Raw genomic sequence first — 16,291 nt, 5'->3', positions numbered from 1 at the left:
TTATTCTCTAACTTACCTAACCCTCTTAAGCGAATATAAGCTTTGGAGTATTCTAACTCTATAATTGCTTTGAGTATACCTTAATATTATCAAGTCCTCTTCATAAGACTCATTGATATTTGTGGTTGAATTTTTTCCTCGGTGTTACACAACCCTCATATGCTGATAAATAAGGCTTTCATCCGATGCATGCACGAAAGACCTGTCTTTGTGGTACCATGACATTCACTCCTTGAATGTATAACCCTTCTTTTCATCATATTGTTCATTAAAATGAAGCTCTTAGTAACTCCTTATCATACCTCCATTTGATTATGTCCCTCGCGTGACTCCTTTTGTATGCGTCGTATTGTATGAAATTATTTATTAATACCCTTCGCTCACAAAGAGGTATTATTTGATTTTGATTTACGATGTTTAAACTTATCAATGTACTTTTCTATGTAGTCTATCTTATCGATTGCTTGTAGGTGATGCAAGATTCCTCGTATTTGATCGACGAACTATCATCGACAACTTATTATCGATGATAGCATTATTGAGGTCGATGCCCTCCAGTGGTCACCACCCCAATCGTAGGCAACGATTGCGTATAGGTGCTACTATTTACAGCTAAAGCACGATAGGATATGATAGCTAACGGTGGTTGCATGCACACCTACGGCGACTATAACACTGCCTTTGATTAGCTGCTGCAATAACATCACTATGACATTTGTTGGTCGCAACCAGTGTCTAATGAACATTTAAGGTCATGGTTCCCAATGACTGCACGATAAACTTGTGAGCACAACTGCATGTCGTGGCGATCCTAGTGGTCGCCAATCGATGCACAACCATGCGTGGGTGTGGTAGCACAGCATAATGATGATGAGGTCACCAGTCGACCGCATGAGAACAACTGTGCCATTGCAAATGGCACACAAGCGGTAAACGATCGATGAGGATCCACGCACATGAGTGCAGTGTAACATAACAACAACTACGAGGGCGATTGCAAGGGAATCTTAAGGTTTCACTATTAAATATATAGTTTTACCCCTCTAAATCCTTTAATTCTTATTTATTTTCTTTCGATAATTTTATTTTTTATAAATTATATATTTTTATTATATATTCGAAGGAGAAGACAAGTTTTGTTTTCTTTGCATCTCAGCATGGTAGAGTTTAGTTCTCCTTTCATATTGATATCGACTGTAGCTATCAAATTCAACGACAGTGCATCTAGATATTAGATACATATTGATCTATCGTTATTTGATTGAAGTCTTTAATAATAAAAATTTTCGTATAATAATAACATAATTATGAGTTTTTCTTTCTTACATACTCAATTTATTCGGTCTGACTAATTTAATTCTAAAACACAGAGAAGCAAAGGACAGCATCAGTGTTTTGCTACGCGGGCTTCGAATCCACCATTCTCCCTCTTCACCACAGCGTAAGGCACGTAAGTCCCCATTATCTTATCCCATGTCACGAAGAAGGGTTGCGCGAAGTTGCGCTTGTTGCCGGCGAGCTGGTGATGGATGTCATGGTACGCCGTGTTGTTCCCGAACAGGATGTGGAAAGGGTTCCACGGAAGCATCAGCCCGCAGTGGTCGTCGATCCCCTTGACGGTGGCGAAGGAGAAGAAGAGAGCGGCCGTCGTCTTCGACATCCCTGACACGAAGTAAGCCAGCGCGCCGGCGACGGTCTCGGTGATGATGCCGTCCACCGGGTGGTTGTACTGCGCAGCAAACGCGTAGGGGGCGACGATCCGGTGATGCCACGAGTGGAACTTGCGGTAGAGGAACTTGTTGTGGTGCATGTATCTGTGCACGAAGTATTGCCATGTGTCGAAGACGATCATGGCCACCATGAACTGGCTTGCCGCCGCAAACCACGACGTGTTTGTGCTGGTCTCCGGCTTGGCGTCCTCGTGTGTCAGCTGCAGAGGTATGGCAGTCGTCAGCATTCAGATTCACTGTTATACGATCCAACATTGACGACATGTTAGAGCTCTCGATCCAATGAGGTGTGTGCCTTTATTAGCTCGAGGGAGCAACAGGTCATTCTCAATAGCTGGGAATTCTGTGGCCCACAAGGAGAGGACTTTTAAGGAGTCCAACATTGCATGTCGCCTTTTTCAACGGTACGCAAAGCGATCAAAAATGTAATCTATATCTCTCGTAAATGCTCTCGGAAAGTGTCACATCCGTTGCCGTCAATGCAGACAAGAATAGTGCCATAAGTCACCTTGAGAAGACATCTGCGAACGGATCTGATTCCACTGGTCAAAAGTCAAAATAATTACTAGGAATTTTTCTCGTGTGTTTTGTTCTATCGTCATAAACATCAAATAATTGAAGGGGTTGACTAGCGTTATCTCTTGCATATTTTGTTTCAATCACAATAAATATCAACTAATTGAAGGTGTTGAGTAGCGTATGCGTTTTGGTCTTCTAATCACAATAAATATCAACTAATATCTCTGGTGTGTTTTGTTCTGATTATAATAAATATCAACTTTTATTTCGATCATAATAAATATTAACTATCTTAGTTGATAAAGATCTTGATAGTTTATCGTAAGCTTTAAAGTTTAAATCATGTCTTCGCTTTGTAAAACAAATAATTAACATAGACCCAATCAATAAATTGACTAGTATTTGACCCCAATCAGTCGAACGAGATTCTCATGATCCCATTGCATATTGGACTATATGCTTTTAGGTGTGGAAGAACATGGAAGTCGGCACAACCTGAGTAGAGAAGGAAGTGTCGAACTAGGGATGGTTGGTATGTTTGCCTGTACAGAAGAACAATGATGAGTGAAGAAGGATTACATGGGCGATGAGAATCCGGGGGGGATGCCTCGACTCCAATGTGTTTAACGTTTTAAGTGAAGAGGAGGTCGTCTAATCAATGAATACTCTAAGAGAGAGAGAGAGAGAGAGAGAGAGAGAGAGAGGTGGTGATGGCAACTGCTGAGTTGGGCATTTACGTCTACACGGACTCAACTGCTACGAAGAAGACATGACAAGACAAGAATCCACATATTTATAGCCATCAGTGCAAAATTTGACGTGTGGTCCAGAAGAGATGGACGACTAAATTGGCTCTTATGATGCTAACGAGCGTCTACTCGTCAAAAATAATCAACTGATGTAGTTTATTAAACTAGAATTCTTATTGTAGAATCAAAATGCTTGCACTCGATCATGCTATGTAACGTGCGGAAGCTGTAATGCTTTGTTTTTGAAGGAGATAAACAACGCCAGGAAGAAAGCTTCGGACTGAAGTAAATGTTAGAATCATGATGCAAACTAGGAGAAGATGATCACTTGGCCAGAAAGAAGAGGAATGAGAAGAGAAGAGAAGGGACCTTTGTGACAACCACAGTGATGGTTGCCTGAAGCGCCTGCTGGAAGAGGACCCCTTTCAACACATCTCTCTTCGAAGCCAAGTTCTTGGTCTCCTCATCTCTCCTGGAGTGCAACCTGTACTTCTCCGAGGAACCCAGCACCTCGTAGATCCCTGAGTAAACCCAATACACCACTATGGGTATGATCATCAGCAAGAAATCATCATATGCTATGAACTCCATCTATGCGTTATCTGTGGAAAATGAGAGAGAGAGAGAGAGAGAGCTGTGACAGGATTTGGGGAGTTTGATATGTTTGGGACTTGGATGCTGTTGCATGTTATATAGAACAGGCTTCGACAGGGAAGCTTTGATGAAGCTAACCACATCTTTGTTTTGGTCTAAGAAACCTACGCAGATGAATTGACACCCATTGAAGGAAAATAAATGAGAAAAGAAATATAAAAAATGCGGATATGTCGTCAACTCGTGGACGGCAATGCTAATATGCCTTCCTTAGCTACAAACTACACGTAAAAAAGACACCGAATTGTTGACTTGAAATATAGCTACTGTTGTAGATAAAACCTGCATGCTAATCAATGCATGTGATCGTTTTTCCACCATTTTCATCTTATTTTATTCTTGCCACAAGATATTTCTTCACGTTGCTCATCACTAGGTCAATACCTAGTTGCCCATACACGTAATGTGAGGAGGCCAACCTAGTTAAAGCTGCAAGTTAGGTGTTGTTTCAAATATTGATGACGCAACGTGAATTAAATGGATCGAATTCACTAGTTACTTGCCACCAACCCACCCAAGATGTTGATGATCGTCTTCTTTGGACCTGGCAACTCGCAAACATAGTTGGACCGGTTCGCCATAGACGTGGCGTGGCTGTTAATGTGAAAGCCGTGGCTTTCACATGAGACGATCGGAGGAGAGGGAAGTATTAATTGGTCAAGCAAATGACGAGGAGATGGCATCGAAGATTGGACGGCTACTGGCTCGGTCGTTGGCTTTGGAATGCTGTTGTTTTAGGGGTTCGGGAGGGAAGTATCGACCGATGGAGCAACTCCGACCGTGAGTGGATTAATGAACATGGCATGAAGGATTGCCGGGGTCGGCCACCGCTCACCGGTTCACTTGGACTTTTTGTTCTGGAAGGTTGACTCGGAGGAAGTGGTCAACCAATCTCTTCTCTCTTCCTGGTTTTGTTTGTATGTACTCCCGAGTTAATACTTCATGACAATTCGACTCGAATGCAACAGCGTTCTGCTGCATCGAGACTTGATCATGTTGAGGGTCGTTGAATGGATCAATCCGGAACACCCAAAGACTGCGGCTGTTATCGTTTAGAGACCAAAGAACATTGGACTCGGTCATCGTATGTTCTTTACAGTTGATTGTTGCATGCGGGTGGTTGTTCGTTAACTTTCACGAAATCCATGCCAAAGTCAACGACGCAATCAAATCGGAAATATCAAAGGATTTTCGTAGACACACCCATAAACAAAATAAACCAGATATCGTTTTTCTTCCCGGTCAACGGTCGTCATCAACTAGAATGTTTGCAGTCCTTTGGGTTTATGTCGATCGAAAGGGAGAAGCCATTCATGGTTCTTTGTTTCAAGAATGAGAAGAAGAACCTGTCGTGAACATGAGCTACTCAACTTGCAAGATGAACACAAATGGACTTCAAAGTATGTCGAGCCAGACTTTGAATAGATGCCTGTGACGTGGTAAACCTTTGGAGTTGACAAGATGGACCAAAACAAAGACATTATCTCAAGCAGGAAAGATGGTAACTAAAAGCTCTACACAGCAATGTCAATGCTTCTGCTGCTGCTGCTGCTGATCCTCCCAGTGGATGAACAGGTGAGGGATCTACAGTCAATCTGAAGGCTTCAAGGCATTAAATGTGATAGTTGGCTGGGAGCAGTACTTGACTAAACCAACCAACGTACTTGACAACCCTCAATCTTATAGTAGATAAATCTACTTCATTTGACTGCCTCGCTTGAGTCGAAAAGCTTCGGAATCCACATGGAGAGTTATCTCATGGAGATCAACGAGCAACGCGTGCACGGTTTCTGACAAAATGACCGCTGACTTGGCCTTCTCTTCTCATGGCACCACATAGGAATTCATCAAAGCATTCCTCCTCGTTACAGTAGCTAGAACTGATACCTCCCAGCATAAATGTCATCGCACGACACAGTAGAAAGAAACCCAAAGGAAGGCAGCTGACATGAGAAATATAGATCAATGGCCACTGCAAATACTGAGTTCCAGGGACAGTTGGTCTGGCAAGTGCTCATCAAGGCGAAGTAAATGCTGCACTGTCGGTGCAGAAAAATTTAGATCAGCGTAATGACATATCGAGCGCTCAATTAATGGAGACGATGTTCTTGGCAAACAGTAGATCCAAGTCGAAAAGGAAGAATATATGGTAAACCACACTGACGAAACTAGAAAGAACACAAAGACAAACTAATGATGTAGAAACTGGTGGTGGATCTTCCCACACGCAGACGTGGAAACATCTGCTTCGAGAATTCCAACCACATTACCTTCCAACCCAACTGTGGTTTCATGCTAACACCTTCTTCAACAAGATTTTAAGCACAAACAATAATTGAATCCATGAACGGCAATAAGTTATACATGTTTACGTGCGCAGATTGAGATCGAGTAAGCTGGAAAGAAGACACCGACAACACATAAAAGTTTAGGACCATAGTCAAGCAATCTTTCAAGCTTGTCCTTCGTAAATCTCATCCATATACGTTAAATATAAACAAAAGAAGGGCTCGAAAGAAACCAAACACCAACCACCTCATTCGATCGTGAGGTCATTCACTCATCCGAGTCACCGTGTTCCACAATGGAAATAGGATTCATACTTGCCATAATAATTCAAGTGGAACAAAGTCAACATGGCCAATTTGTAGTCAACCGCTTGACGGCGCTTGAACCGGGAAAACTAAGCGGGCCGGCCCAAATTCCATTCACGTGTCGACTACCGACACCGGCCCGAAAGCAATCATTAGGGTCACGCGCGTAGCACGTGACCAACACGTCACAATCACAACCGTCCTTATCGCGTACCGTCTCGCGAATAAACCAATCGGTAAATAGAAGTCGGCCGGTCGATCGCCTCCCTCCTTTCGATTTCCTTTGGTCCAACGGCGCGACGACGGAAAGAGAGAAAGGAAGAGGAATCCGAGCGACCCTCGTCAAAGGTAGCAATCCTCCCTTTCTCGCTCTAGCATTTTGCGGGCTCCGATTTTTCCCTCGTTTCTTTTGGATCAAAGTCTTCTGCCAACCTGATAGCTTTGTTCTTCCGATGGATCTCTGTTCCTTTCTAGATTTTGGACGGATTAGGATCGGGTAACCGTCGGCCATGGCTTCCAAGCGGATCCTCAAGGAGCTCAAGGATCTCCAGAAGGATCCCCCCACGTCTTGCAGTGCAGGTATCTCGGATTCCTATGTCTCCCGTCTCTTATCCCTTGAGAGTTTTTCTTTTCCCTATATTACGAGGTTGATTTTGGCTGTAGATCTCGATCTGCTTGCTAAGCATTGTTTTTAGGCCCTGCTGTTGTTGATGCTTCTCTTATTGATGAGAATAGTTATCGTCTTACTGGTTTTTGGTGTTCGGATTTTAGCTGATATTAATCTCGTGACTCGAATTCCTTGGATCCTCCTTTCTTCTACCTTCTGTCTTGGTTTAGGAGATTGGACGTCTGGTTGTACCTTTAAATTTTTGACGTTTATAGACGCATTGCGATCATGGTATAGGATGAGATGATTTGAAAAGATTGTTCTTTTAATGGACAATTGCATCTCGAAGAGTTGTTTAGGTATTCTAGTTGCTTAGCAAATACCATACGGGAAGTATAGAAGCTATTAAATGTAGACTAGCTGGAAAATTGTTACATCAGAACTTTTATGAGCGAGGGTGAACCTGGCGTCATGATTTTCTCAGATATAAGATATCCGATGTGTGTTTCTCTCTCGCTTGAGTTTTTTTTCCCCCTGAATTTTCTTATGATGTGGGAAGATGGATTATCTGCGGCGTCCTTTCTTGAGAGAAGAACGCTGAGTGAGTTTGCTTTTCAAGGTCAGAGGGTGCACACCGGTTCCCCAAGGCTTCAAATCGATAATAAGTGATGGACTGATGTGAAGAGGGAAATAAGAAGAAAAGAGAAATAGGATTTAGAAAGTAGCCATGTTAAGCTAAAGGTTAAGGTTCCACTTGTGGCATATATGTATGCAGAAGCATATGTGGTTCAATTAAAATATATAAATAATATAATTAAGTATAAATGGAGAAACAAACAATCAAATCCAAGATTTTGATAGGTGGACATAGTCAAAGGCCAACTAGATGAAAATTACAGGATGCTGTTTGTACTCATTTGAGAATGTAATTAATAGGTAAGTAAAAATAATTGGGTGAACATGTCAGGAATATTATATTATCATAGAACAGAACATAATTATAGTATTAAGACAATAATAGTTGAAACAACATACTAAGATAATAGTAGTAATGAACACAATACTAATATTAATACGAATGAAACATAAACAAGCTGGCAGAACTATTCTGCAAGAATGCCATTTTCTCGTCAAATCTGTCACATATGTACAAGTTAGAACATTGCTTGATGAATTTATAATTATATTTTCGTTTGTCTCTTTTAACGTGTGTGTACTATCTTCAACTTCCATCATCTTCATCCTTTAATTTATAAATACCAGTAATTTCTAGATTTTAAGTCCATAAAGCATGTGATACATGGAACACATTATGGCACACTACTGTACTCTGTAAATCTGGTTGGTTGTTGAGCTTATTTATTTTTCAAGTTGTGCCATTGTGGTAAGCCTAACTTGTATTTTGAATTTTAGATGATGATCTCTTATGTCATAGCAAAATTTTTTGCATGTATTGGCATTTGACAGGTCCAGTGGCTGAAGATATGTTTCATTGGCAAGCAACCATAATGGGTCCACCTGACAGTCCATATACAGGAGGAGTCTTTCTGGTTACCATACACTTTCCTCCAGATTATCCATTCAAACCACCTAAGGTTCGCTAACACTAAATTTCTAGGATTCGAGCAGCTTTTTTTCATTTGTCAAGTCTGCTATCAGTTTTTCTTTTGGCATATGTTCTGTCATTTCACTGTGTCAAGCACTTCCCTATTACTAACCTAATAAATGTGAGCATATTCATAGAAACTGGCCACCTATCTACTTTATATATTGATCATCACCACCAATATTTTAGTCCAGAAGCATCGGTTTTGAACAACCTGACTTTCAAAAAATTGATTGTATTGGTTATTTGACAAACATGGGTGATTCATTATACCATTTTTCCAGCTTATCATGTTTGTGTTCTGCAGGTTGCTTTCAGGACTAAGGTTTTCCATCCAAACATCAATAGCAATGGAAGCATTTGCCTTGACATCTTGAAAGAGCAATGGAGTCCGGCTTTAACCATTTCCAAGGTTATTTTTGTCTCTTTCTTTGCATTGATTGTCATTTATTAAGTTGGATTCTCAGAATGTGTTATTCATTGAAGATTTACTACAAGTAGTCGGATTAAGGAAAAGATAGCATATGGGCAATTTAGGGAAGCCTATATTCCTATTTTGCAACTTTGCTATTATCATAGGAGAGCCCGGATTGGTGAACGAAGGTGGGCTTGACCTGAAACAAGGAACCTTCAGGTGTAACCCAATTGTTGATACCTGGCTGCGTCTAAGCAAAGTGCGAATGTTGCTGCAAACCCATTTAGTTGATCTGTAGCCATTTGCCTGCTTGAATGTCCAACATGATGAGTGATCTTCTTGTTGCAATTGCCAAGTTGTCAAGTTGTCTCATCAGTACATTTGAGCCAGCAAAGAACCATCTTTCTTCCTTTCCTAGCCTTTCTTTTGTTTATGCAAGTCTAAGGGCATTTCGGTGATGACATTTGGCAGGTGCTGCTATCAATCTGCTCCCTGTTGACGGATCCAAACCCAGATGATCCATTGGTACCGGAGATTGCCCATATGTACAAGACAGACAGAACCAAGTATGAGGCCACTGCAAGGAGCTGGACCCAGAAGTACGCAATGGGCTAACGCTCAAGAGAGAGAGAGAGAGAGAGAGAGAGAGAGGGTGGTTCTAGTGGACCTATCAATCGTTAACTGTGTATGGACGTCGTGTCGCCGTCTCGTCTCGTGTTTGTAAGAATGAAGTAGCCCTACTGTTGTGTCATTGACCTAATGCTTCATGAAACTTTTCAGAAGAATGATCCAAGTTTGTTATATTAGATTGTTTGCATGGGCATTTATATTTGAACCACAATACTCACCCTTTCCTTGGTTCTGAATGATTTTTTTTTATGGGTTTTGAGATAAAAGATTGTTGCAGCCACGAACATGAATCCGGTGCAACTTGCAGGTACTACTGCTACATCAGCCTTGCAGCATTCAAGTTATCTCAGGTTTATAGGCCTAGAAGATTACATGCGTCTGTTCCTCATTTGGAGAATTCTTCTAGGTTTGGCATCTCAATCTTTTGGTTCCTAGATATGTCCCCTCCTACAATACTTTCTTTTTTTGCTTTAAACGATTTCTTTTGTAGGATGGTGCTTATTTTCTAAGATTCATCTTCTTGTCGATGTTGTTGTTATTGACATAAGTTCCCAGAGAATTTTTCTTAACTAATTTGCGTTCATTGTAGTAAATGCCGTATTAAAGTATTTTAAGAGAAAATTATCAAAGTTTCTTATTAAGGAAATTTCTCATTTATTTATGTTTTCCTAATGGTGCTCTTTTATCGAGAATTTACACGGAGAGATCGAACGTTCGCACAATGCTTCCACTTAAAACTCCAAACCAAAGAAATAATAGGAACCAACGATCGATCCGATGGAAGTCGAGAAACCCACACGTCGCTACCGAGTGGGAAGGTGACTTTGGCCCTCACCTTCTCAGGCTTTCCCAATTCGGGTATCTCATATATATTAGGTTAGTGCCTTCTATTATGGCGGATTTGTCTCGACGTGTATTGGATTTTTTGACTTACACGCATCGGGCATGTTTTACCGATGTCCTCGTCATAACGGATGTCTTGGCATGGGTCGGATTTTTTAACTCATACACCTTGGGCACATTTGTCTGATGTCTCCATTGTAATGAATATCTTAGCGTGGGTCGGATTTCCCGGCTCATATGCTTTGAGCATATTTGGCCTGATGTCTCCGTTGTGGCGGATGTCTTAGCGCAGATCGGATTTCTTGACTCACATGCCTTGGGCACATTTGCCCGATCTCTATCATAGTGAATATCTTGGCACAAGTCGGATTTCCTGATTTATGCCTCGGGAACATTTGCCCAATGTCTCTGTCGTAACGAATACCTTGGCATGAGTCAGATTTTTCAATTCACACACCTCGGGCACATTTTGGCATGATGTCTCCGCCATGGCGAATGTCTTGGCACGAGTCAAATTTCTCGACTCACGCCTCAGGCACATTTACTTGATGTCTTCATCGTAGCGGATACCTTACTGTAGGTCAGATTTCCTAACTCGTATACCTCGAGCACATTTGGCTTGATATCTCTATCGTGGCAGATGTCTTAGCGCAAGTCTGAGTTCTCGAGTCACATACCTCAGGCACATTTGTCTGATATCTCTACTATAGCGGATGTCTTGGCACAGGTCAGATTTATCGACTCACATGCCTCGGGCACATTTTCCTTATGTCTCCATCGTAGCAGATATCTTGGATGGGTTGAATTTTCTAACTCACACACCTCAAGCACATTTGGCCCGATATCTTTGCCATGACGAATGTCTTGGTGTGGGTCAGATTTCTCGGCTCACATGCCTTAGACACATTTGCCTAATGTCTCCGCCATAGTGGATATATTGGTGCGGGTTAGATTTTTTTACTCACAATTCCCAGGCATATTTTGTCTGATGTCTTCGCCATGGCGAATGTCTTGGCATAGGTTGGATTTTTCGACTCATACATCTCGAGCACATTTGTTCTGAAATCAGAGTTTAATAGATTTCTTTCCTTTTCGCCCTAGCGGATCTCGGGCTTTTGATGTGGCAAGCCATTGTCCCTTCTCTATCGTAGTGGGTTTGGAGTTTCGATCATAGTAGACCTTTGTCCCTTCTCTTTTATAGTGGATCTCGAGCTTCCACTATAGCAGGCCTTCGTCCCTTCTCTACTGTATTGAATCTTGAGCTTTCGTCATTATGGGCCTTCGTACCTTCTCCACTGTAGCGGATCTTAGGTTTCCGTTGTAACAGGCCTTCTCAGGGTTTGTGTCTATTCCCCTTTGGTGGATGATGAAATTGAGAAATTTTCTCAAAGTAACTCCGAAGGCACACTTGGATGGGTTACGATGCATGTTAAACCTTTTCAGATGTGGAATGCCTCGGTTAAGTCCACCAAGTGTATATCGGATGTTCTACTTTTGACCATCATATCGTCCACATATACTTTCATGTTCTTCTTGATCTGGTGGTGCTTGAACATTCTGTTCATCATTCTTTAGTATGACACTCCTATATGCTTTAACCCGAAGGGCATGGCCTCAAAGCAGTAATAAAGGAGGTGTGCTTTCGATCATAGGGTGTCATTGTTGGTATCGTCGTTATCAAAGTAAGTTGTCGAATATGGTTGTCCTTATTGTTAGTGAACTCAAAGTTTTGGATAATGTTGGAACTCCAAAGCGAAGACATGGTCGGTGGTGTTAGCGATGTCGGACTAGTTCACGAGGCATGATGGTGAAGGCAAGGTCGTGGTTGCCGAGCTTGGAGCACTCAATGACGATGGTGAAAGTAGTAGAGAAAGAGAAGGTAGAGCCCATCGGTGGCGTTTTGGAATCGGAGGGCCTCCGGATAAGAGGCATGGAGTCGGTTTGGAATGGTGATCAAGTCCCCATACACTCAACGAGATCCTTCCAAATCTAAAATAGAGGGACAAGGCCTCTTCTCTTACCCATCCCCTCAACGATGATCCTCCCAAATCATCCATGTCACCGATAACTCTATCCCTTCGTATGTCTTCATTCATAATTTTCTAAACGATCGAACTCCTTTTGTAATCTTTACGCCCCATAATGAATGGATACCAAATCATCTCAGGATCTTGCCGAATGTAATATATATATATATATATATATATATATATTATGGCCTTAAAACGAACTTAATTTCCCTCTCGTTGATATTACAATTCAATGTTGCTTCCGTTACTATGCCACTCTCATTCCTCCTGATGTTCAAAGTTATTTGTTTATTTTCCTTGTAAATACAAGAAGAAGAAGAAGAAGAAGAAGAAGAAGAAGAAGAAGAAGAAGAAGGAGGTTCATCTATGAAGAACATGAACAAACAAATCTGACGAGAGATTCAACTATGAAGACCTCAACACGCACACACGCACACACACAAGAAGACGACTCCCCCTTCTCATCTCCTGGGAAGAAGAAGAAGAGGGAACGAAAAGAAACAACGTGGATGCAGGAAGCAGCAACACAAATCTTCGTGCTGCACTCAGCACGAGTTACGATCGCAGATCACGTGGTGGCTTCATCGGTGACGTTGATGCGGAGCTTCTGGCCGCCCTCGCAGTGCAGACCAACGCTACAGTAGAAGTAGTGGACACCGGCCTTCGTCAGCTCCAGGATGGTGGGTCCCACGAACTGCACGTCCTCCACGTTGGTCTGCTTGCAGTAGACGAACTCCTCCTCCTCGGACGCCTCTATCACGTTCTGCAACCCCGTCGTGTACAAGAACACTGCCGCCCCCAACGTCAATCCATGTAGTCCCGCAGAACGGAGAACGGAGAGAGAAAACAAAAGAAAATAGTGATTGATCATTCATTTCTTTTCTTTTTTGTTTTCTTTGATATTAAACTAAATAAGAAATGGATGTCTTCGTATGGCGTTCGATGTAATGAGAATATCTTCTAATTAAAAGAGTATATTGATACGAACCGAGCTTATCCCCCACGAAGAAGCTCTGTTTATTAGCCCATTCCTCATAGAACGTCTTGTTGGGTGGGATCTTCCACCCGTAGCTGCCTCCGACGATGTGGATCTTTTGGTGGGCTTGTGACACGGTCACAAGGCAACTCATGGCGGCCACCAAGAGCAAGAGGGTGCGGTGCGCTTCTGCCATCCCCCTTGTTCTTTCCCTTCCCCCTTATTCTGGCTCTCGATCGTTTCTCACCTCTGTGGCGGATTGGGAGCAAGGAACAAGTACGAAGCAAAGGAAGACTTATATAGATCCATTCCTTAATCTCTATCTAAATTTAGCTCACACCCCACAGATGGAGCAAACACATCCACAACTTTTTTAGGATGAGGCAGTAAATTTAGCTCTCTCTCATGCTCATCCTAACAATCAATCCACACACATTCTTCTGTCACCGCCCTAATTGGCATTTGTGTAGTCATCCTAGTCTCAATGCATTATTTACTTGGTCAAAAAGATAGAGGTTTCAATGAATCATCATATCGATGATACACAGAATTATCATAGCATTATATATATATATATATATATATATATATTCTTATCCCATCTCGGATCAACGTCTATGTTTGATATATGATTATTGAGGGCATCACGTAAATGAAGATAATATGGTAGCTTACTTTGAACAGGGATCAGGCTATATTGTGAATCCTGGAATCATAATGTCTGATGAGGAGTTTCTTGGGGTGCATCATTCATAGTTCATGTCTTGAGTTCATACGCTTCGTTGTCACAATCAGAGTCATTTAAAAAACAAGGGAAGACAATGTCCATCATGATATCATACCATTTGGTCAAGGAAAACTCCAGTGAAGAAGATGAAACAACTTGACACAGATGAAAGAGGAAGATAAGGATTCATCACAACTTTCCTTTCTCTTCATCTGCACAGCACATGGTGTAGAGAACAAGGTTTTTTCCTGTACAGATGCCTCTCTTGGCAGCCCCCCCCCCCCTACAAACCGTGTGCAGCATGAGGAGGCTAAACAATTGCAGAGAAAAAGATGTAGACAAAGTTGAAGGTGATAGGACATCTTACAGCCACAGGCTTGCCATTTACTAGCATGAAGAAGACATGCACACACAGGTTAATAATGCATCCCTGATGAGACGATGGTGGTGATTGTACAATGGCCATGTGAGACACTCATCTTTGTGGGATTCCATATGCCTTGTGCTCATCTTTGTACAGCATCCCAACAGCTGTATTTATTCATGCCATAAAGTTCTAATCTTCAAACTTTTTCTTCCAATCACACACATACACTCTGATTTGGCACCATTTGGTTCAGATATAGTGATTATAAGGCTTGCAATGAGGTTATGATGGCTTGAAGATACGAAACAAATGTAGTCAGGTCTCTTCATATATCTATCAAAAGAATTATGAGTAGAAAATGCAGTACAAGTAATGAGAAGAAAGTTCATTCACCAGACTTATGCCTACTAAGTTCTAAGCATTTACTTTTCTCATCCTTTTCACTATAAATTAGTCAACCATTTACCATGTAACTCAAAAATTTAGATATGCCATTACAAATTCGACTGGCGACAACATAATATGTATACTCATAAAATGTCTTAAACTTATCCTTTGTTGTTATTGAATGCGATCAAAATGTATTGCACTGATGTTTAGGAAACTCAGTCAATGTGAATGCCAAATAATCATAAATAATGATCAAATCAAAGCTCAATAATCAGAAATTTGTCTTACAATTGCATTTCATGTCATCCACTGAGCAAACCAGAAGCAAGAAAGGACAAAGGAAAGACCATTAATTTCTGTAGCAGCTGTTGTGAACAGCAGTACTAAGTGCAGAATGATTAATTTTTGTTGACATTACAGGAAACAATCACCATCATTCATTTGTGTTTGCAGGTCCCCTCAGGACCCATCAAAGTTAACAGACCCTAATTGCTCCTCATAATTCAAAGGCGACATGACACTACAGATTTCTGAAGCACAAGGACACCAACATTTGCAGAGAAAGAACCAGGCCAACAGATGAAGATGATACCTGTAGAGACATAGAGGTGGGCTTGCCATTTATTAGCATGAAAACATACACTCAGTGGTGCATCCTGTGTGCACTGTACCTACTCAGATATTATCAATGCATTCATGTCCATGTGAGGCTCATCTTCTGAGGTTCCATAAACCATGTACTGTCAGCCACTCATCTTGAAGTCTTCCTTCCTTAGTTTTTGTCTAAATGTTTCCCTCCTCCAACTTTTCTTTCAGTGAATGGCAATGATAGATGATTCATGTTCATCGACATACAAAAAGAATCAGACAAAATAGTCATTATACTAAACCATCATCATCATCATCTTCATGCAGTAATGCATGCTTGTAGATCCCCCTCGGCACCTCTAACTTAACAAGATCTTGATTACTCAAATATAATCCAAAAATGATGTGGCACTCCAGACTTCAAATGGTAGCCAAGACTTCAGACCTCAAGATCAAATCTGCCTTGCCGGAAACTGTGCTATCTAAAAATTACGCCTCCTAATGTCATAATTTTTTAACCATGCAGAATGCAACACATAAACAAAAGCATTAACAGAACATTTGGGATAAACAAACATAATGATTCTATTTAAGGAGTGCAAATCTCACAAGACTACACATCAACATGCACCCAAATAACAATAATTCCCTCACAAACATAAATTGACTCCCGACAGGCTTAGAACAGCTTGTAAAGGGAGGAGGCATCCAAGGGGTGGATAAGGTAGGTCAGGACCAGGGCCACCAGCATCAGGAGATAGGCAATGCCCTGGTCGATTGACGTCCCTGCCCAAAAGAATAACCAAGATAACATATATCAATCCTCCAATCCTTAACACTTGAACATAAAGATCTAACATTACTTA

The 16,291-nt window shown here is 41.5% G+C and overlaps 3 protein-coding genes across 3 annotated transcripts; 1 reads left to right on the top strand and 2 right to left on the bottom strand.

The window, feature by feature from the left end:
* Positions 1-1,269: 1,269 nt before the first annotated feature.
* On the bottom strand, positions 1,270-3,671 carry LOC135616254 (sphinganine C4-monooxygenase 2-like). The gene is made up of 2 exons (XM_065115446.1): positions 3,368-3,671; positions 1,270-1,930 (listed from the first exon to the last, which is right to left on the bottom strand). Exons 1-2 carry the CDS (start codon positions 3,587-3,589, stop codon positions 1,388-1,390), a joined length of 765 nt encoding a protein of 254 aa, XP_064971518.1. The 5' UTR covers positions 3,590-3,671; the 3' UTR covers positions 1,270-1,387.
* Positions 3,672-6,469: 2,798 nt separating this feature from the next.
* Positions 6,470-9,680, top strand: LOC135617889 (ubiquitin-conjugating enzyme E2 28-like). The gene is made up of 5 exons (XM_065118624.1): positions 6,470-6,594; positions 6,721-6,825; positions 8,321-8,448; positions 8,767-8,871; positions 9,346-9,680. Exons 2-5 carry the CDS (start codon positions 6,756-6,758, stop codon positions 9,487-9,489), a joined length of 447 nt encoding a protein of 148 aa, XP_064974696.1. The 5' UTR covers positions 6,470-6,594; positions 6,721-6,755; the 3' UTR covers positions 9,490-9,680.
* A 3,073-nt stretch (positions 9,681-12,753) lies between these two features.
* Positions 12,754-13,634, bottom strand: LOC135617887 (cucumber peeling cupredoxin-like). The gene is made up of 2 exons (XM_065118623.1): positions 13,366-13,634; positions 12,754-13,166 (listed from the first exon to the last, which is right to left on the bottom strand). Exons 1-2 carry the CDS (start codon positions 13,547-13,549, stop codon positions 12,946-12,948), a joined length of 405 nt encoding a protein of 134 aa, XP_064974695.1. The 5' UTR covers positions 13,550-13,634; the 3' UTR covers positions 12,754-12,945.
* Between the last annotated feature and the right edge of the window lie 2,657 nt (positions 13,635-16,291).

This window comes from Musa acuminata, chromosome BXJ2-7, assembly GCF_036884655.1.
Source record: "Musa acuminata AAA Group cultivar baxijiao chromosome BXJ2-7, Cavendish_Baxijiao_AAA, whole genome shotgun sequence".
NCBI lineage: Eukaryota > Viridiplantae > Streptophyta > Magnoliopsida > Zingiberales > Musaceae > Musa > Musa acuminata.
This window is presented reverse-complemented; position numbering and strand designations above follow the sequence as displayed.